Source organism: Lagopus leucura, unplaced genomic scaffold (genome assembly GCF_019238085.1).
Source record: "Lagopus leucura isolate 7727_CA_CO unplaced genomic scaffold, USGS_WTPT01 Super-Scaffold_810, whole genome shotgun sequence".
In the NCBI taxonomy this organism is placed as follows: Eukaryota; Metazoa; Chordata; class Aves; order Galliformes; family Phasianidae; genus Lagopus; species Lagopus leucura.
This window is the reverse complement of record NW_024962261.1, coordinates 7,408,552-7,432,128: the sequence shown is the minus strand read 5'-3', so window position 1 is coordinate 7,432,128 and position 23,577 is coordinate 7,408,552. Positions and strand designations below refer to the sequence as shown.

Sequence of the window (23,577 nt, the reverse complement as noted above, 5' to 3'; positions counted from 1 at the left end):
GTTGTCATAGGACAACCCATTTATTGACCTGCACTTACATAACAGAAAGTCTTGGACTGTGACTTAATTTTTTTTTTTTTCATCGTCCTCCTGGCATCTAAGGGCATAGGGCCTTCATGTTCCACATATTCCAACATACAGCACAAGTACATGATTATTGAACAGTACCTAGTATTTTTATTCTTTGTGTCTTGTGTTTGGTTACAAATTCTGAGTAAGTACAGCAGAGTCGATTACAGTCACATATTGTAATTCTGTTTGCTTAATAATTTTCCCAAAACTTCAGGAACTTAATTTTCTCTGAGTCTTCTATTCTTTTGTAAAACATGGCTGAAATTAGCAAGAGGTGAGCCTGGGCTAATGGTGAGAGAAAAATGCACGACATAACAGTTGTATAAGCCGCATTTGGCTTGGAAACTAGTATTTAAAGCAAGAACATAAAAAAAGGACTGAAGAATAGGAGATGAGAAGACAATACACCCTTTAAATCAAAAAGAGTTAAATATGGAAAAAATAAGAGAAGAGTAGGAAATACATTTTTTTCCCTTGCATTCTAAATGCATGTGCTTTAGGAAAAGATACCATGGACGATGAGGAATATCATGTTTTTACAGGTGAGCTATGATTGTTGTCACTTCTGCTAAGATAAAAAACCTTTATCTGAAAGACAAGGGAAGCAGATGTCTTTAAGATTATTTAGTCTTGTCCACTCTCACAGTTTGTACATAACAAAACATTCCCAGCCAAAGCATTGTGCCTCTCTTGGGCTTCATCATGAATTTGATGGTATGCTTAGAATAAGAGAAGTGTAGGATTCTTTCAAATTCCAAGTTGAGAACTGTATATTTGCATCTGATTTGATCAGTTGGCTATTTTGAAGATTTTGATGAGAAACTCAGAAACTTGATGTTTTCATTGCATACTCCTAGACATTGAGAATGGGTGTGTACAAACAGATGCATTTTATTCAAAGGAGGCTTTCTTTTGTAAGCTTGGAAATAGCCAACACAATCTAGAGCTAGATCCAGTTCAAAAGATAAAGTAAAGTAGAATGTCATTACCTTTCTTAGTTTATTTCCAAGGCATACAGAATCTTAATGGTGTTTATGAAGTTGAATATTGTGGTAAAATGCAGTGTGTTACTCCACTATTTAGTACCTTACTTAGCATTAAGCAGTACGACACGAAACATTAAGAAATTGCTATACCAGCAAAAATTAATTCAGAATTTTTATATAAGAAACAAAACATTGAAAAGAAATGAAAGAAATAATGAGTAAAGTATTTTAATGGTTGTCTCGTATCCTGTTGTCGGGAGAACTTTTTTAGGACTATATATAGAATTGATTAAAATATTTTAGTAATAATATTTGGGAAAAAAAATCCATGATATTTATATCGCTAAGCAAGCCTCAAAGATCATAACAAAAAGCTTGGACATCCCTAAGAGACATCTCTATTGAGTGTTTCTGTATTTCATTTTTATAAAATTGGTATTTTTGAACCTTCTGCTTTAAATTGAGAAATATTAGAAGAAAATGGGATGTCCAGGAGTGAGGGGAGTGAAATTCAGCCCACGTTTTAAAAGCTGTGGTCACAGGCAGTTCTTGTAATCCTTTTTAAATATAATAGTTTCGTTGGAAGACTATTGCCAGTAAAAAAATTTAACAACTCTGTATCTGATCTCCTGAACTATAAGACCTCAAAGGTCTTGAAATTTCTTTCCTTTAAATAACATCATCCTCAAAGAGTATTGTGCTAGGATGGAGGATTTTGAAATAAACCAGAAGAGAAAAGGCTTTTACGACAAGCACAGAAGTCTATCTAATACGTATTTGCAAAGTTTTTAATGGAGAATGGTGAGTGTTAGGTTCTTCAGAAATGTGTTAAAAGATTAGTTCTTTTAGTACAGTCCTTATAAACCTGTACAATTTTAGACATTAATGACAAGCAAGAAAGCAAGACTATAGCAGGTGGATTTGAAAGTATAACTGAGGGATTTAGGGGTTTATACAGTACTGCCTCTTCTTTCTGTGTTTGTACATGAAAGAAAGTGAGGAAATTCACACACTATCCCTAAATAGCATCGCCTGTTGCTACAAGCGAAAAGACAATTCTGCAGTAGATGCACCATTATTCTCACATACAGTAGATATCTTTCACTTCTGTCCTTCTGGAGAAAAAGACCATGCAGTGTTTCTGAGTAAAGTAGGCCTTATGCCATGTAGACATGTAAGACATTACACCAGGTTTATTCCTTTTTTTTATTAGATATAATGGAGTTATAAATAAAAAATAAAAAAATATATTTGCAGTGGCATCTTTAATTCTTTTGTTTTTACTACAGAATGCCAGAAAAGTAAGGAAAGCAAGAAGTCAAACTTCTGTACAAACAGGTTTTGGTTTTTTTTGTCAGTTATGGTTTTAGTCATTGTGAAGGCTAATAAGAAGATGAGGAATACCACCGACTTTTCTCATGTAGGTTGTGTAATGTTTGTTGGTTTGTTTTCCAAAAATTGCTGGCTGATACATGTTGAATGCTGGATATTGTATACTATGTGGCTTCAGCTGTGGGGTAAATAGCTGAGAAACAGAGATGATATCAAGAGTGTTTCACTTCTCAGAAATAGCAGTTTCTTCTTTTCTGAAGATTATAAAGTTATGTTGTGCTTTATTCTTTTTTTTTGACGTTTCTCCTTAGGCGTTTCTTTGCAACTCCAGACTTCTTTTAAAGTCACTGCCTTTGACCGATAGTGTTTGGTTAAGTTTATGTAAATGAGAATTCTCTCTTTGTCTTTGAGAATCTCTTACAAGTTTCATGTGGAGGGAAACCAAAGAAAGCAGTGCTGATTTTCTTCTTTGTTTTCTCAGCATTTCACTTTGTGATCCAAAGAATGCAAGCAAAGTCATGAGAACTTGCAGATCTCAATTTTAACTTTTTGCATGCACAGGTATATATAAAACAGGCCAAAGCATCATAGTTTGGAGAACCCACAAATGTTAAAAATCATGACATACCATTTTCTGCAGAAATACACATTAGCTGATGCTTAGTATAGGAAGATTTCTACAGGAGCTACGTATCTAGTCTGTTTTCAAGGCTTTAAACAGTACTTCTCATTTGGTGGCTTTTAACTGTCTTAGATCAGAGAACTGCAACCCAGTGTTACTTCTTTAGATACGAGACAAACTGAGGGCTGTGTTTCTTCAATCCTATGTATTATGGTGTGTCCTAATCTCACTTTCTTATTTGCTGTCTTTTATAATGGCACAGTCTGAGGGGAAGAATGTGTCCAATGTGATTACAAATTTAATTATAGAAACTGAGAATATCTCTGAAAAATGCAGGGGAAAATTTGTTTTATATATATGATGGTTAAAACTAGAGTATAAAATTAAGATTTAAATATAAAATATCTGCAGCAGAAACATTGTAAAATATTTTTACTAAAACATGCTTCAGAGTTACTCGTGGCATTCCAATTATTATCTAAAAACTGCCCACATTAATACTACTTTTGGTATACATTGAATGTTCTTGTTTCTGGCACTAGATGGTAATATTTTTGTGAAAGCTGTGTATGTTTTGGCAAAATCTGGATAATAGGTGGATATGAAAAGGTAACTGGAAAATATAAATAAAGACATTCTGTGTCTGATTATTAACAGAACCTAAAAGGATTTATTATTTTATAAATTGAAATTTTGATTTCTTCCCTTTTTTACTGCTTTATTTTAGGCATAAAATTTTGAAAAGATTTCTAAAAGGGTGAGTTGATTAAAAAGCTTTTACTAGTATATATCACAATAGATCTCAAAAAATTCTGATTTTTAAATGTATTTCTTGTGTTAGTCCTATATTGTGTCCAAAAAAACTTTAAATATTCAGTGATACTAAATCCAGTGCAGTAGGAATTTCACATTGAATATTATCTTGAGCCATTCCCATCTCTATTGCTGTCTGCTGTGCAATTGCAGATGACATCTTCTGTGCTGTAAAGTGGCTGGGAACAGTTGTGCAACTAAAGATAGATAAGGAAAGTCGTTGTTAAGGTGATGTTTTGAAAATGTAAGCTTAGTGATGAAAAATCTTGTCAATTCTCTCATCCCCCTGTAGTTTTACAAGGATGCGAGGGCTGTAAGATATATCTCCTTTAAGATAAGAAGCAGTATCAGAAAAAAAGCTTCAGAGATTTGGCTATCTATGTGTACATACAATGATTCACTTTGAAATATCCCTATTTACAAATCACAGGTACACTGACAGCCTCCTTTTAAACTAATGTTAATGGTAATAGTTTTATTTTCCTGCATACATGCAGAATAAGATCTCTAGGTATAAAAATTATGAAAGTAAGTATTCAGATGGTTAAGTTGTCAATAAAGTAACAGTCCAGGAAGTTTGATTGCCAGGATGTTGTGTTGCACAAAGCTGAAGTGCATAGCATTATGTGTGGGGAAAAAAAAAGTTAATAAATGATTAAACATATTACGTAATAGTTTCTAGATACTTTGTATGTGCAAATTATTATTTAAATGCAAAATATAAATAGTTATTTAAAAGTTACCTTGAAAAATACTGAAGGTTGTACTGAAACTATTTGGAGATAATGTTTCATTATGTAAGAGCTAAAATAATACATTGACATTAACTGAATGAAATTAGTGACATATCTTGGGTTCTTGTTTAACCATTGAATGGCTTTTCAAGGACCAAATTGAAGAGTTGTAGTATAATTAGATTCAGCCTACACTAGTCTTTGTCTGGAAATGAGTCTGGAAATTGAATAAAGCAGTACCAGCCTACCCTTTCTTTTTCCACTAAGGGATTTTGTCTATGCATATATGTGAGTTATGGTAAATAGCAGAAGTTATCATGCAACCAAAACAAGGAAACTAAACCTTAAAGCTGTATTGAGATTTATTTATTTATTTATTTACCTGTCCAGGTGATGTGTACTATAGCAAAAAAATTGCCCACATTGCTGTGATATCTGAAACAGACTTCAAGTCAAAATAAGAATTGTAATTGACTAAGGTGCCATAGAGAAATAAAGGAGGATCAGTATGAAGTATTTATCAGTAAAAAAATCTGTCAACATTTAGAATCAAGTCTGGGTTGAAAAGGACTTTATCTAGTTTCAACCACCTGCCATTTGCAGGGTATAATTTTATTTAATTTACAATTTACAATTTAATTTTAATATACAAAGTTGCTAGAAGTGTTGGAATGGATTTTTATGCGGTAAAAATAATCTAGTAATGTTCTACTAGTAACAAAAGACTCATTGTTGAAGCCTTAAAGTATTGGGGTCTATGTCATAAACTGGGAGAAGTATAGCTACATACTACTGCCATCAGGAGGTACTGCGACCCAAGTGCAAGACCTTGCACTTGGATTTGTTGAACCTTATGAGGATCACCTGGTCAAGCTTGTCTAGGTCTCTCTGGGTGTCTCTCTAGGGTAGCATCTCACTGGGCTGGTAGCTGGCTTTGGCATAGCCATGTATCATCAGACAGGGAACCAGTCACTTAGGGCCTTGGCACCAGTTGCACTGAGTGATCAAGTTGAAGTGATTTATATCTTCTTGTACTTGCTCTTTCCTTCTAAAACATTTTTGCTTTTCACTTTTTCAACATTACAGTCTTTCATTGCGGGAATAGTTTTTGCATGAAGGAGTAAACTATTGACCGGTTAAAACAGTTTTTGAAAATTGGTTAATCAAATGTTGCTTTTGCTCCCACAAACCAAAAGTGAAAGAAATCATTACCTTGTTTTGACAAGTGAACTGAAAATGTATGACATGCAAGTCTTACAGGAATGCCTACATGAAAACCTGGCTGTCATGTTTACAAGGTGATTTTTTCCTATGAAAAAGCTACAGCTGAAAATATTGGGAAGTCTTTGCATTGTTATTTGCAGAGAGGTATTCTATAGCTTCTGAGAATTTAAGAAAGTGTTATATCCATTAAATGTTTATTGTCCTAAACTGTTAATTCAGATGTGCAAAGTAGTAGGATCTAAGATACCTTCAGGCCATAACTTTGTTTTGAAAGACCCAAACCAGAATCAGTGGTGACACTGCCTTGAAGAAATGTGGCATTCTGCTACTTGCACATCTGCACTCATATTTGAGAACATACTGTCTTGGCCTTCTGTCTTTATCTGATGGTTTTTTGGAGCAAGTATCTTGCAGACAGTTCACTCAGGATTCATCAGTCTATTTCTATAGCAGAATCTCAAGGTAAATTCCCAAAATGTGACTGGAGGCATTTCCATAAAAAGAGAAGGGCGGCTTATCTGCTAGCAATGGGGCTTAGAAAGTGTTATTTATGCCATCACTTCTGAAGATTCACTTAAGCTTAGCAGCTTTTTGCTCAGTTGAAGGCTTAGTCCTTTAGAGAGCTCAGTATTAAATGGGAATAAGCAATATTTTGAGGAAAAAAGTGTCAGTCTTGACAGTTTAGCAATTGAATGCTAACAGAGTAGGCAGTCACAATTTGTTTTTCAGTACAGCTTGCTAGTGATAGAAGGCTTTTTTTTTTTTAGTGAAAGTACAATGAGTAAGTATTCACAAGACAAGCTGTAATCCAAGGCCATAAAAATGATCCAAGGGATGGAACATCACCCCCACAAGGACAATCTGAGAGAACAGGGGCTGTTCAGCCTGGAGAAGAGAAAGCAGAGAGAAAGTCTGAGAGCAGACTTTCAGTGGCTAAAGAGGGCTATAAGAAGGAAGGGGACAGACTCTTCATCATGGTCTGTAGTGATAAGGAAACAGGAGATGGTTTCAAACTAGAAGAATGGAGATTTAAAGTGGATATAACAAAGAAGATTTTTACAGTAGGAGTGAAGCACTGGCACAGGTTGCCCAGAGAGGTGGTGGATGCCCCATTGCTGAAGACACTCAAGGTCAGGCTGGAGGGGACTCTGAGCTGAATGTGCTTAAATACCAGAAAACAGTTACTACTTGAGGAGAAATGCACATACAGAAAATAGAATATCCACTAATGTATATATTTATAATTTCTAGTCATTATAGTAAAAATATAATCCTAATATAATGAAGAAAGCTTCTATTCTGGCTGATATTAAAATAACTGATTTTTTGAAAATGGAAAATGAAAGATGCTAAAAAAAATTGTCTATTTTTTTGCAGGTGCATGTCTCTATAGAACTATGCTCAGAAGCGGACATTAGGTTTACTATTCAACAATAATTTTAAATTCCTTACATAAAAACTTACCTTACTAATATAAGTGTTTCAGAAGAAAAAGCATTGTAAACTTCGATACTTACATTGTGATTTTTTTTTCCTCATTTAACTGATTTTCTTTATGTGTTTTACAGATTCTGAATATGGAATGGGGAGGAGAGTATTCTCTTGATTCTTCCAATTTAGACTGTTTGTTAAATGTTCTCCCTGGAGAACTGGAGTTTCAACAGATCCTTGATGATCTTGATGAAAAAATAAAGAAGAATTCTTCTAGGTAAAGACAATGTTATTTCTATCTTAGTGAAAGTACTTATATTTGGTAAGAAATGCACTTTTTCTCTTCTTTCTTTTCTAGTAGCAGGTTAAAATTCTTAAAATTGTATCTGTAGTAATTTGCATTTTTCACTTGAGCATTTAACAGTATTTAATACCACTTAATTTTTATGCTATGGTCTTTCTCTGCATGGTATTTTTAGCAATTGAATTATCTTAATCTTAGGAATTATGGCAGTAGGTGTGATATTGGAAGAAGAAAATGTGTATTCCCATGGCAGTTAATATTCCCTATTGCTATGAGTATTTTTATTCACTGGAAGCTACAGAATTCTACAGAAAAAAATTAAAATCGGATCGCATAGTGTCCTTTAAGCAATTCTAATGAAAATAGAAAATGCAAATAATTTGTAAATTTTATTGTTTCTTATATAATTCATTATTTTTCTACTTTAATTACATCTATGGTACAACAGAGGATTTTATAACTAGAATTTATTTTCAAATATGTGTAATTGTCCATTTTCTATATCATATGTAGGTCACTCTGAAAGTAATGTCTTCTTTTTATTTCTATGAAGTATAAATAAAAGTAAAGTTTTCATGCCTTCTTTGTACTTTGAAAAGCGTTGGTAGTATTTTATAGCTGCACTCTCTAGTACTGTTAGAATACTGTGAAAGATGCTCTTATAGAAATAAACTAAGTGCCCTTTCAAAAAAAAAAAATAATAACAAGAGTACACTCAAATATAACAAGTAGCATAATTTCATATTAAATTTTGTTAGTGTTTACCTTTTGGCTAAGGTATTCATGCTAGGAAGCCACAATTTCAAAGACTGCCTTCATAACAACTGGTTTAAGATTATGTAACTTTTAATGAAGCCTACATTTGTGGGGGCTCTTTGTGTCTGTTACCAACCAGCTTCCTGAATAACGGAGATAAATCTTTGCTGTTCTTCACTGAAAAATGATTTAGGTAATCTCTGTGTTACTGTTACATTGCTTATGCCAAGCTGAGAGATTTTTATGCTTTTGTTTGTATTATTCTTATCTGTTTTTGTTTGTTTGTTTGTTTTAATTTAATATTTTACTGTTTACAGATGCATTGTGATGATAGATATTCTAGGCTAGCAATGAGAGTGAAGATCCCAGTAATATGCTTTGAGTTGTGGACCACTGCGCAGTACAGTTTTCTAGGTGTTGATGTTACTGAAATGTGGATATTCAGTGTTCAGTTTCTGTCATAAAATAGTAATAGATGTTTCTGAAGTATGTTACTCTGGAAAAAATTAGCATCAGCATATTTGGCAAATGTGCAAACTAGATATTGTCAGCTCTTCAACTAGCATATAACACTGATTTTGTCATTGTTGCCAGCTTGAAAGTTAGAGTGATTATTATCAAGATGATTCTGTGGAAGGCATGCCTTATTACTGTTTCTTTTCAGTATGTCTTAGGTTTGTGCTACTGGCTGAGAAACCTTCACTCTCCGCTCTTCCTTAATAGTATTTTATATCAATTAGCACTATAAGTTATGTTTAACATCATCAAAGTGAAAATATATTCTGATTTTTAAGAAGGTTGATAGTTCCTTTTGCAATGTTAGTCACAGTGTTATAGAATGGCTTGGGTTGGAAAGGACCTTGAAGCCCACTCAGTTCCAGCCCACCAGGTCGGGGCCCAGAGCCTCATTCAGCCAGGCCTTGAACACCTCCAGGGCTTCTCTGGGCATACTGTGCCAGTGCCTTGCCATCCTCTGAGTGAAAACTTTGCATTTCTGTTGAACTGACACTGATGCTAGTTTTTAAACTAATTTGTACAAGGAAAATCAGAACATAGCTCTGTTGTTACCAGGTGATATTTTGCTTCTGTAATATGTCAGTTTCAGAAATGGAGAGGAGTTTAAAAGAAGATGGACAGCAGCTGATGTGACTTTTAAATTAAAAAGAGTATTTTTATTGCTAATATATTAGAGGTAGCATGGAATGAAATCATTTTCAAGTTACCATTGATCTTTATAAGTGGTATGATAACAGCAGCTCTATGTGCTACAATGATACAATTGGAATACAGCCTATTTTTCATCAGATAGATTTATGATTTTATTATACCACTGAGAATAAACATAATAGTATACAGCATATATATATTTTTAAAAATAAAACATTGTGCAAGAAATTGTGATCCAAAAGTGCATAAATCACTTCAATGCTCATTTATTGCCTTCCAACTGAATAGCTTTTATAAAATTGTATGACACAACAAATCAGATCTCCTTTTCAGCACTTTGAATTACTTTGGTATTTTTGAATTGTGCCAGTTCTGTTTGGCACTATAACAAAGGGGAAAAAAAGCCATGTATGGGAAATTGTTGTATTTCTAACTTTTAAGAAAGTAAGCAGTTCATGCATTCATTATTATAAAGCAGAACTCTTTTTGCACCTGAATGTTAACTTTACTTTTATGGTACTTTACCAAACCCAGTGAATATGGACTCTCGAAAGCACTGTCATTGCTGACCTGTTTTACCTGCAGAAGTCGTATCAGATTACTACTAGCATGAAGTTGTATTCATAATCTCATTAGGACTGCCTTTTGCCTTCAGCATTTTCCCTAGCATATGCTTTGACTTAATCCTTGTGTTCAGAAGTGAGTTGTTGGATTTTTGTTTTCTAATGTAGATGCGTAAGAGTTTGTAGCAGTTAATTTATTAAATAAGGTACAGGGTTTAAACCAAAGTTACCACGCATACTTTAAATATGACTGTGGCATGAAATCTTTCTAGCAGTTGATTTGCGTGTGTACAGTTTTCAGTTAGGTGTGTGACTGACTGCTTTGTAGTGGTGATGAAGCATTTTGACTTCAGTCCATAAACTTCAGCCTGACTGTGTAATTAACAGTCACCTGAGATTTCAATCGTCTTTCATCACAGACTCCTGTAAGGTCAAGATTAGTGAGTACTTAGAGCATTGCATCTTGTCCCCATAATATAAATTGTAATCAGCACTTCAGCAACTAACAAGATCCTGAACTTGCAGACTTTAAAATTATTAGAAAAGTGCCTCAATCAGAATGTTAGTATTATGTTTTCCAGTTCTTTTGGTTGTTGATTACAATCTTGCTACTGTGCGTAGAAACAATTCTCACCACTGATACTTCACAACAAAAAGATGGTAATTTCAGGCAAGGTATTAAGCACTGATATATTTTCCTGTATCAGAATTGTAGTATACATGGGTTTATGTGTTTTTAAATTATGATGTGCTGCAAGACTTGTCTTTCCCCTTTTCATTTGAAGAAAATTTTTCTTCTCTGAAGTTTTCAGGTAGAAGCTATCCTTCACTTTCTTATTATTCAAAAGAAGTAGAAAAGTTTTGGGATCTCCCTCCAAAATCCCTAGTAGTCATTGAGTATTTCTGAGAATTTCTAACTACAGCCAAGGTTAGACAAAAAATACTATTGTTTATCAGAGAGAAAAACCCCAGCACTCTGTGCATATGTAGTGTTTAATAGAAAATTTAGTACTTTTTTAGACACTAGAATAAAGTTACTAAAATTGTCAAAATGGTACCTATTTAAGGACTGCCAGGTACTAATTGCTATAAAAGAATAATAGAACTGAGAAGATAATGTGATTTTATTTCTATTCAGCTTGTGTTTTCTTTGTGCCTGATCACTGAGTTGAGGCAGTTGTTTCGTAGTATTTTGGTAGCTTTCTTGCTAGAAACTATAACAAAGAAAATGCCTATTGGAATTACACTGCTAAAAGATTCTCTGGACGTTCTTTTACTATTCAAAAGTATATAGCAAGTCTTCTGTAGCAGATTTCCAATTGATATTATTGATTTTACTTGAAATACTCTGTATCACTAGCAATCAGGCTTGTCAAGAAATATAAATAACAATAACGAAGAAATATAAAGTTAGTGCTTCTGTCTTCAGAAGTTGATGGAAAGAATTATTTCATTAATTTAAAAGCAACCTACCTGTTCTTAGTAAAATACATGTAAACACTGATGGTAACAACAGATCCTCATGCATATGAAGCTTAGCAATTTAAATTTAACCAATATCAATGTAATTTTATGGCTGTTCCATATGCTATATAAAGTAAATTGAAACAGTGCTCTTTAGGAATTGAAAGGAATTAGATCATTCTTCAACTCACTGATAGTAATCTTAGATAATGGAGAATGATGCATGATGATTGCAGCCCTCATTGGTACTGTGTTCTTCAAGATGTTTCATTATAGTAAGATTTCAATATGTTCCGTTATAGCACTTGGTTTGTGACTGATTTGTCCCCCAGTTTGTTGCTGCAGTCATATCACAAGCAGTCTCTGCACCTGATTAGGTTATTTCTAAAAACTCTTATTGACTTAATAAATAGGAGCACCTAGCAGTTCTTAAACTGAGACTGTTTCTCTGCAATATGAACACTTACAAATGATGTCAGTGTGATACTCCAGAAAAGTACGAAGTACTCCTAATGTGGACAGAGGTCCACACAGAACTTAGCTTAGACTGGAATTTAGACTCTAAAAAAAGCCCTGAGCTGTATTAAGGAGAACCATTTCAATGAAATCACATTTTCACTGGCATAATCTAGCGGTCTTCTATGATGAACTGACCGCATTGTTCTACAAAGGGAAGACACCTTGACATTCTTGGTGGAGAATGCATTCAACGGCTGCTTTTTAGCTTTTAGAGCAAATCTCTCTCTGCTCTCCGAGGGCTTTGTTAGGAAAGTTTATCTCTTTTGCAGGGGCTGAGAACTTGACTTTGAAAAGTCCATGTGGACTGCCAATATTCTGTGATATTTGTAAACTTTGAGCACTGCTATTTTACTTCTCTGAAGAGAAAAAAAAATGCTTTCTCTTGTAAAACTGCTTTTCAAGGGACTGCATGCCATCATTTTTTCTCTTTTAATGCTCAAAAAGGCTGTGCAGGGATTCCTTACTCCCCATTCACAAGTTGATTTTTCAACTAGAGAGTCAGGGAGTGATCAGCAAAACTCACTCACCTTTTAACAGCCCATTATGGCCAGTCTGTAAAGCCAGTGGAGAATGGAGGTTGATGGTAGACTATCATGGCCTGAATAGAGTCATACCCCCATTGAGTGCTGCTGTGCTGGACATGTTAGAACTCCAGTACAAACTGCAGTCAAAAGCAGCCAAGTGGTATGCCATGAATGACATTGCTAATGCCTTCTTTTCCGTTCCTTTGGCCACAGAATGTAAGCCACAGTTTGCTTTCACCTGGAGGGGCGTTCAGTATATTTGGATCCATTTGCCCCAGGGGTGGAAACACAGCCCAACCATTTGCCATGGGTTGATCCAGACTGTATTGGAACAGGGCAGTGCTCTTGGACACATACAGTACACTGATGACATTACTGTGTGTGGCAACACAGCAAGGGAAGTTTTTGAGGAAGGAGAACAAATAATCCTTCTGCATGCTGATTTTTTTTATTAAGGAAAGCAAAGTGAAAGGACCTGCCCAGGAGATTCAGTTCTGAGGTATAAACTGGCAAGATGGACGTTGTCACATCCCAATGGATGTGATTGACAAAATCACTGCCATGTCTCCACTCACTAATTAGAAAGAGACACAGTCTTTTCTGGGTGTAGTGGGCTTTTGGAGAATGCATTGACTACCTGGACTTCTGCCACATCTTTTAACATGGTTCCCCAACACAGGAATGATGTGCAGCTTTTGTAGAGGTTCCAGAGGAGAGCAAAGAAGATGATCAGAGGGCTGGAGAACCTTTCTTAGAAGACAGGCTGAATGATCTGGGCATGTTCAGCCTGGAAGAGAAATGGCTGTGGGAAGATGTCATTGCAGCCTTTAAAAGGAGTTTATAAACAAGAGAGAAATCAACTTTTAACGAGGGTAGATAGTGATAGGACAAGAAGGAATGGTTTTAAACTAAAGGAGAGGGGGTGTCAGTGGATGGCTTATATTGAGAAACTGATGAGGTGTAGGAACAGGTTGCCCAGAGATATTATGGATCCCTGGAGACATTTAAGGCCAGATTGAACGAGACCCTGGGCAGTGTGATCTACTATATGATCTAGTGCTTGGCAGAGGGGTTGGAACTTGAAGATCCTTTGGATCCCTTCCAACTCAAGCCATTCTGTGATTCTGTGATTGCATGATTCTGGAATGGTAAATAAATAATTCTAACTGCAAGCACTGATGTACCGCTCGCTCAGAGGCTCAAGTTATTCTTCATGTGGGACTAAAGATTTCTTGAAAAATCAGTCAATTAAAAAAAAAAAAATCCATAGGAGTATAACTTTCAGATTGTTTTGCTACAGACAAAGGCTAAATTTTCCTCGCAGTTTTTCCACTCCTCAGTATTTCAGTGGCAACTTCTTTATTTGAATTGTTGAATAGTTTCAAAGACAAGTGGAAACACTCTTGCAGTAGAAATTATCTGAGAGCTAAGACACCATCTGATTTAAATCCTTATGCCACAAACTTCTAAAAATGATGAAAATATTCTGCAAAATATTAACATTTTTCTGTGCTTTTTTTTTTTCCTCTGGCATCTCCTAGTGACCATTGTTAGAAACATGCAGAAATTCTGTTGGACAATACACAGATTTTCTAGTATTGTACCAATAAGCTGGTTTTCAATAGCAAAATTAAAGAGTTTCTGGTTGGGCTCAGTAATATCTTAACTTTGGAACTCAGACATCTAGAAACATTCACTGAATGCCTTGTCATATCTCTAGATTTAAGAATTTCAGAAAAACTCTTTTGGAAAAACAAGCAACACAATACAAATGGAGCAAACACATAGTTAACAACAGTAATCAGGAAAAAGAATGATTTCCCTTTTGTATTCCAAATTTTGTCTGCCTGATACTGGTAAGGATGAGTACAAACATAGCTGTATTTTTTCTATTGACCACACATGATATGAAGATAACTCCTGGTCCTATCATTGCATACTGATTATCAGTTGATTTCATCTGGACTTATGCCTGTTTTTTTTTTTAAACCTAGAGATTATTTAAATAAAATTTGGATTAAAATTTAAATTTTAATTCAAAGTTAATTTTAGTTAATTTTCATTAAAAAATAATTATTTGGAAAAAAAAATTGAATGTACCCTTCTTACAACTGTAATTTTAAGAATATAATATATAATGTGCATTAAGCACATTTTTGTCATCAAGATCATGTATTTTATTTTTTTAAAAACTTCAGCAAATTTTGAAAATAGACTCATTTTCTACACTGGCAGTAAATCATAAAGCTTTAGATACTGTCTTGTACAGTGAGGATAATTTTAATCCTATTTGGAGGAAGCCTTCTGCTTTAATTGCTTTAAACTCATATAATATATAAAACCTGTATTTTTTTTCAAAAGTATCCAAATTCCTAAATATTTAATAATTTAATTGCTTTAAAGGAGTAAGTATACATAATTAATCATGTTCATGTAATACTATATTTTGACAAAAATCTTAAAAGTGAGAAATACCAATATTTTTGAGATCATGTTCAGCTACAGTATGGTGTAAGTAAACTGTATGAAAATATTGTTACTCAATGGAAAACAGTTTTAGTACAAACAGCCTATTTATTGGGATAGAAGGATTAAACAAAATGATTAGAATTATCATGGTTAGTACCACAGGGTTCAATGAAATTTATCCACATAATCCCCTTATCAGTCTTAAGAAAAATTGCTAAGATGTCTGGCTTTGTGAAGACTGTAGCCTTTTCATAGTCCACAGTTTCTCAAAGACAAATGTAAATATTGGTTCCTAATTAAAGAACATTGCAGAGACCAACAACAGTAGTGCCCTTTACAGTGAATGTTGCCACTATCTGTTGGGTGTGAATGAGGCACTTCAGTATGGCACAATAAAAAGCCTTTCTTTGTGTCTCAGAGTCAAGGTGTATGCTTTGTAGTCCTGGGAGCATGTTTCACTAGTTGAAAAAGATAAATGCCAGTCTTTTATCAACTTTAATCCTCATGCCTGGACTGTTCTATCAGGAACCTGACAAGGTCACTTGCAGAGAAGGATTGTGTGGAAGTGATTTGTCCTGATAGTGTCCCGATAAAGTCCTTATGAGAAGGTACTTGTTTAAGTCCACTTAATTTTGACATCACTGATGCTCAGAGAAATCTCAAAAAGATTTTCACTTCAGTCTTATGGAGGGTGTTCTATAGGCCACCCAAGTATTTATAAATGTTAATGTATATTACCATCTCTTTATTTACAGAATTTGGTTTCTGAAGCTAATGCAGCTGTAAAGTGTGATGTCTTCATCTCAGTGAAGTAGATAAGCTTTCATTTGTCTTATCTTTATGCATACAACAGTTATAACCATAACTCATAGTGAATACAATTAAATGTGTGAAAATAAGCTGTTCCGAATGTCCTGCTTATTTTGATGAAATGGTTTTTAGAAGTTGTACAGCTTTCATTGCTTTGGAAACTTTACATGTACTTCTTTTTTTCCCTTTCAGAATGTTAATAATTCTGCACTTAAGTGCTTATGATTGTCATTGCACTCTGTATGTACCATCAGTGCATTTTATCTACTCAGCTTGTTCACAGTATCTACTGCTATATATTATTGTATTGTATTTGTTTTATGCAACTTGCACATAAAAGGAAAACAGTCTACTGTTTATCTCAGAACATAATTTGATGTGATCATTTTCTTACTGTTTTACACTGATTTTCAAAAATGACAATTCAAACTAACAATCAGTTCCCAAAAGTAAGGATGATAGTGATTTATTTTTTTGCTGCTGATCAGAATGTGGCAACTATTGGGAAATTAGGATACACTGTATATTATCTGTAAAAAAAAAATCAAATGTAAATCACTCAATAAAGGAGAAAATCTAGTAGACAAATCAAATAAATACTTCTTCCACATACTGAAAACAGTGTGCTATCAAATGACAAAATATGAGGGCTGCTCCAAAAGTAATGCACCCTATTCCATTATGTTGGCCCACAACATCAAAGGCGGATATTGGTGGTATGGCAGTAGAGGTTTAACCTTTACACCAATATCCTATTACATTTTGTTGCCCTGTGACAGATGGCAGCAGACGAGTGCTTTGACAGAATGGCGTCTGACATGGAAGTGTGGATGAAGCAAAAGTGTGTCATTGAGTTCCTCCATGAGGAAAATTGATACCCACACTGACATTCACTGATGCTTGTGGAGCAGTTATGGATACCCAACAGTAGGTATGAGCATAGTGAGACCAAGGGTGGTGTGCTTCAGCAGTAATGATAATAACCATGGATGACCTCCATTGGTGCAGATTTTTATGAGCACACATGCAGGCTCTTGTTCATTGCTGATGAAAATGCACAGCTAATGGTGGTGACTGTTAAAAAAGAGTGTTTTGTAGCTTAGAATTTCCTCTGTCAAACACTGTTACTGTTCTCTTTGTACATGTTATAGTTTCAATAGGAATAAATAGGAGGCATTACTTTTGGAGCCATCAGTGTGTGATAAGCAAAGTGACTTTTCATCTCTTGTTACAAATTCATATGGGTTATTAGTGTTTGAGGTTTTTTCTTTATTCATATTTACAGTGAATCTTATTTTTTATAAATGTATAGAAAATGAAACTTCCTATCCAGATAAATTATTGTGAAGAAAATGTCGATACTTTACTCCAGGTTACTAATTGAAGAATATGTATTAGTTGTATTGCTTTCAAAAGTAAAGGTCTCTAAGCTAGTGTTTTAGTCCCTATTTATTCACTTTGATTTGTTTCTCAATTTCATATCTTTACTCTTCTCCCATCTTCCTTTTCTTGTCTTCATCTTCTCTTTTTTAATTTAATAAAAGTATTAAGAGAGCATATGGAGAAGAACAAGTATATTTTATCTATATAAAACAAAAAGGCAAGTGACAGTACAATATGCCTTCTTGTTTGGCTGATGTCATGAAAATAGGAAGCAACATGATTAGAAGTATTAGGCAGTAAAGTATTTGTAAACATCTGAGTGCTTACTAGTGGTAGTATTTCTACTACTTTGGTAGTATAAATAAGTGAATTTTAATTTGCGTCAGCTCCTATATCTGTTATCAGCTCTAAGAATATGAATAAGTACTATACTCCAAAATCAAATAAAATTGTAGTGAGAATTGTTTTTCATTGCAGTAAACCAAAATTCTGTCTTAAGTGTTGGTACTGTTTGTTTTAAACATAGGACTGCATGGATCTAGGAAGTACCATTTTTTCTAATGGAAATGGTAATAAATATTAAATATTACTATTAAGAAAAGTAGATCTTAAAGAATGAAAAGGTATTTTGGTAGGAAATTATGTAGAATGTGATTGTTTCTAGATTTTTCTGTTTTATTCTTTCTGTGTAGGTGCCCATAACAATAATAAGGAAATCTTTTCAGATATAAGGCTTGTGATTTTTACAACTGGAATCACAGTAATTACTGTGTCAACCACACATCAATTCACAGACAGGAATCTTAGGGTGTGGATCAGCTACTTGAAAACAAACTGTTTCCTTCAAATTGTTCTAATAACAGCAAGTAAAAGAGATCTAATTTCTCAGCAGAAGTGACTCTAAAATTCTTTTCAGCATTTGCTGTGATGTGTCAGTTGGTCTTTATGAAGTTGTTAATGTATCTTATGTGCTGTAAAAGAACCACTGATTGCTAGAATCAAACATTCAGCTTTGTATATGGTAGCTGATTCAGTTTATATTTGTTTCTTTAGCTAATTGAGCACCAAGGAGCAGATGTCAAATTAAGCAATATCTTATTCACCAATTTCTTTACTAGAAAGTACAAGATTACTTGAGAACTTTTTCACATATGTATTTTAAGGTTAATGCTGAAATTTCAAGCTTCATTTTATGAGAGTAATTTGTTAAGAAGGGCTAGTGTTACACGTTAATTTGAAATAGTTATTCCTTTTGAGATATGGAATATATAGAACACTTTTATTTTCAATTTTTTTAATGTTTTTATTTTTTTTCTAGCATGGAACAATGTCTTAAAGATCTGAGATCAGAAGTAAATGAAATATGTACTGATGAAATACTACAAAGCACAAATGACTGCCTTCAGTGGTTAAACAACTGCAATTTTGTTTCTCTCCGTCCTTCATCTACACCACATGGAGAACTGATGGAGTTCCTTAGGACTCTGGTAAAAAAAACTTTACTGAGTAGTGTAATTTTTGGGACAGTTGGTTATAGTTTGAGTTATTTCTTTCTTGTCTCTCACTATGGTGAGTATAGTTCAGAAATTTTTCTATGAAGTTTAGTACCATTTGCTTATGTTTCCTTCTGATTATGTCCTAACTGCACAGATTTGGGGCAAAATATTTTTACCGATTATTCCACATGTTGGGCACTACTAGGCCTGTTTTGTAAACCCATGTAGATGAAAACATGTAGATAAAAACATATGAAGTTACTGTAGGCATGTTATGGCTTGTTCTTCACATGTATCAATATGAATGTTATCCTTCTGATAGTTGTCCTTTACATATTATTCAACCATTACCTTTCTACCTACTTTTACTAATTTGAAATGCAGAAGCTATACCCATTTTTCCAGTAAGTGAACTGAACTTATCTAGAAATTCCATTTCACTTCAGGGAAAAAAAATTATGATTATGGAAAGTTATCCAAACTTTATATGCAAAGTTAATCATAGAATATAGATGAGGAATTTTGAAAATTTAATTGACAAGTGAAGGGTGATAACTAAGTAAATGGCAGACTGCAATTTTGTGTGTTAACCACGTGTGTGTGATATATACATATATGCATATATACAGGTGTCTAAATAAATCTAAACCTTATTGTCATGGTTTTATGTTTTTTGGTTTTCAGTATTCCACATCATAACATCATGTAGTGCACTGGCAGTTAAAGTGTTAATACTCCAATTCCAGTTACCTATCCCTATAACATGACTTATGGAAGTCATGGGGTCTGGCCCTTCCATGTGGGGCAGTCTCTTACTGCCTGGCAGTGGGTGCTGGAGGGTGCTTTCGTAGCTGTTCCAAGCTTTTCAGGTTTGACTTGGTCTCAGGAACTCTCTCTCTCCTATCTTATTTGATTTATTAGTCTCAATTTCAATTATATTGTATTATATTGTGTTATCTTGCATTCTGATAACACAGTTAGTAAAATAAGTTTTCCTCCATAGGTCATTGCCACTGTTTTTTTCCTTCCTTGAGCCCAGCTCCCATCTCCCTATCCCTTTTCCCTTTCCTTTCTCATTTTGTGGGGCCGTGGGGGGGGCCTACTGCCCCCCTGTCACGGGCATAGATTGATCTAGTTAACTCTGTGACAGTTTTTGGTGGAGAATGCAGGCATTAGCTGCTTTTTAGCTTTTAGAATCCATTACTCTCTCTGCTCTCAGAGAGCTTCGTTAGGAAACATTATCAGTAGTTCAGGTTTCTGTGCTGAAAAACTTGACCTGGAAAGCTCAAGCGTACTGCCAGCATTCTGGGATATTTGTAAATTTTGAGAACTGCTTAGTCTGGACAGTGCTTCTTCCTTTTTTTTTTTCTCCTTTTGTCCCCCTTAACCCCTTTTTAGTAGCTACCAGCGATGAACCCACTCTTTATCGTGGGGGCAGTGTGTAAGGGATTAAAAGCCCTTATTTTACTTGCAACTTATTGGCCAATTGTCAATGTCATGATTAGTTGTTATGCAATTGTGATCATATATAACCAAACAAGGGCACTGATGGAGACATCTGCACAGTACTTATATGCGATGTGGTATGATTGGAATTTTGATGTTTACATTCCAGATGGAATGGCTAATTTTTCAAACAACTACATCCCAAATGGAGTAGCTAATTTTAGAAACAACACAATGTTCACACAGGTTTCCAGGATTTCTTATCAGTTTGTCACATGTTTTTTGAATGTCGAATTAATGCTCATTTTGATGTGCGTGTATGTTATCAGTCTCCCTGAATGTATTCCAATGCATTCATGATATGTGGAAGGAGTCTCTTCTAAAACCAGAGAATGCTGACTGGCAGGGAATATGGAGAGGTTTAGGAAAAATTTCAGAAGCATGGGGACTCACAGTGTCATGGGATTTCATTCTTGAACACCCGTGGGATCCCAAGAAACTAAGCCAGTATTTGAGTCAGGGACGATGCGGCTTACATAAATCCAAGGAGGTACAACTTATTTGCGGTTTGGCTTCTGTTTACTGCGCCCTGTATAATGCTATTTTGGAGAGAGAGAGTTTCCGAGCTGAGGTTCAAGCCAAAGGGGAAAATCTCCAAGTCAAATCTGATCAATTACAGGAGACACCAGTAACAATATCAGTTGCCTGTTTGGAAAACAAGAAATGAAAATGAGTGTCCTTGCATCTAGAATGGAAAAAAGAAGAAGCAGAGGAGGAGGTGGAGGGTGATCCAGGTGAGGGGCCCTCCTCAGAATCATCATCATCAGGAAAGGCAAAAGGAAAAACTAAGAGATATGCAGAAAAGAGTGATGAAGAGGAAGTCTCTATTACTACTCGTTGGCCTCTGAAGATGACTGAAATCCAGGGCTCAAGAAAGGAGTTTACACGGCGCCAGAATGAAACTCTCGTTTCCCGATTGCTTCGCTGCTGGGACAGCGGGGCCAGTAGCTTGTCTCTAGATAGTAATGAAGCTCGCCGACTAGGCACCATTGCGAGAGATCCAGACAGAAGGATTAGTAGATATTTGGATGGGGCTGCCACCCTCTGGGAAACAAGTGTTAATAGCCGAAAAGGAATGGCATCCCTTCAAAGACGGCTTGAAGCCTGTGATGAAAAGGTGGGATACAGTTGAAAAGGGTATCCAGTATTTGAGGGAAATAACCACGGTGGAAATGTTGTGACCCTAACTTTGTTCCTAACCACCCACACCAAGACCACAACCCTGAGAAAGTGAAGACGACGCCTGAGATATGGTGGAAAATCACAACAACAGCACCAGAAAGATACACCAGTACACTAACAGCAACGTTAGACAGATACCAGGACCAACAGAGAAGACTCTTACGTTTTGAATTGATTCTTACGCTCCAAAACTATGAACAACTACTCTCAACCCACACTTCCATTTCCGCTGTCTCACACATGACGGACCAACTGAATGAGAGAAAGAGAGAAATGTAAGAGCAAAGGTCTCTACTAATTAATCATGATAAACCTGTAGTAGTATCAGAAATGCTTGATGAAGATCAGGATAATCAAAAGAGTATAATGAAGCAGCTGATCAAACTAATGCAAATCCAACTAATTAAAGATGATGAACCCTCCTTCTCACATGCACCATCAAAAATCTCAGCTGTTAAAGGCAAATGCTTTCCGGCTCCAGTAAGGAATACTGCATTGCAGTTTGCCTTGTGGCATTACCTATGTGACCATGGAGAAGACACAAGGAAGTGGCATGAACAAGCTGCTCCTGTACTACAAGAACGGGTGAGAGATTTACAAAACAGATCAATCACCAGTGCGCTTGCTCCAGTTACCACAGGTAATGAATAGAGGGACCCCTCTCTCAGTCAGGGAGAAAAGGGATAATAGAGTTTATTGGACTGTGTGGATTAGATGGCTTGGCACATCAGAACCACAGAAATATAAGGCACTAGTGGATGCTGGCGCACACAGTGCACTCTGATGCCCTCGAGTCATGAAGGAACAGAATCAATCCATATTTCTGGAGTGACCGGGGGCTCTCAAGAGTTGACTGTGTTGGAGGCTGAGATAAGCCTCACTGGTAAGGACTGGCAAAAACATCCTATTGTGACGGGCCCAGGGGCTCCATGTATACTAGGTATTGATTATCTCAGAAGGGGGCATTTCAAGGATCCTAAGTGATACAGATAGGCCTTTGGAATAGCTGCTGTAGAAACAGACAACGTTAAGCAGCTGTCTGTTTTGCCTGGCCTGTCAGAAGATCCATCTGTTGTGGGGTTGCAATGAGTAAAATAGCAACAGGTACCAATAGCTACAAAAACGGTGCACAGACAGCAGTATCGCACCAACAGGGATTCCTTGCTCCCCATTCATAAGTTAATTCGTTAACTGGAGAGTCAGGGAGTGATCAGCAAAACTCACTCACCTTTTAACAGCCCGTTTTGGCCAGTGGAGAATGGAGGTTGATGGTAGACTATCATGGCCTGAATGGAGTCATACCCCCACTGAGTGCTGCTGTGCTGGACATGTTAGAACTCCAGTATGAACTGCAGTCAAAAGCAGCCGAAGAGTATGCCACCATTGACATTGGTAACATCTTCTTTTCCGTTCCTTTGGCCACAGAATGTAAGCCATGCTTTCACCTGGAGGGGCGTTCAATATACTTGGAACCATTTGCCTCAGGGACAACACAGCCCAACCATTTGCCATGGGTTGATCCAGACTGTATTGGAACAGGGCAGCGCTCCTGAGCACTTGCAGTACACTGATGAAACCGTTGTGTGGGGCGGTACAGCAGAAGAAGTCTTTACAAAATGAGAGCGAATAATCCAAATTCTTCTGCCAGCTGGTTTTGCTATTAAGGAAAGCAAAGTGAAAGGACCTGCCCAGGAGATTCAGTTCCTAGGTATAAAGTGGCAAGATGGCCGTTGTCACATTCCAGTAGATGTGATTGACAAAATCACTGCCATGTCTCCACTCACTAATAAGAAAGAGACGCAGTCTTTTCTGAGTGCAGTGGGCTTTTGAAGAATGCATGTTCCAAGCCATAGCCTCATTGTAAGCCCCCTTTATCAGGTGACACGAATGAAGAATGAGTTTACATGGGGCCCTGAGCAGCAGCAGGCTTTTGAACAGGTTAAACAGGAGATAGCCCTTACCTTGGCCGTAGGGCCATTATGGACGGGACAAGATGTAAAGAACATCCTCTACACTGCTGCTGGAGAGAAAGATCCCACTTGGAGTTTGTGGCAAAGAGCCTCAGGAGGGACCCGAGGCCGACGCCTGGGATTCTCGAGTTGAGTGTACAGGGGGTCGGAAGAGGGGTACACTCCAACTGAGAAGGAGATCTTAGCCGCGTATGAGGGGGTTCGGGCTGCTTCTGAAGTAGTCGGTACTGAAACACAGCTTCTTCTGGCA

The 23,577-nt window shown here is 36.0% G+C and overlaps 1 protein-coding gene across 4 annotated transcripts in view; it reads left to right on the top strand.

Annotated features, from left to right (window-relative positions):
• KIAA0825 (KIAA0825 ortholog) overlaps positions 1 to 23,577 on the top strand; it is a 227,978-nt gene that overhangs the window by 20,831 nt on the left and 183,570 nt on the right. For 3 of the 4 annotated variants that reach the window (XR_006177965.1, XM_042866314.1, XM_042866315.1), the window contains exons 2-3: positions 7,352 to 7,491; positions 18,492 to 18,660. Coding sequence is in view for 2 of the 4 variants with exons in the window: in XM_042866314.1 (XP_042722248.1) it covers positions 7,361 to 7,491; positions 18,492 to 18,660 (300 nt within the window). In the remaining 2 variants the exon portion in view is untranslated. Of the gene's footprint in view, positions 1 to 7,351; positions 7,492 to 18,491; positions 18,661 to 23,577 lie in introns of those variants that run through there. The other variant, XM_042866316.1, reaches the window with a different exon arrangement.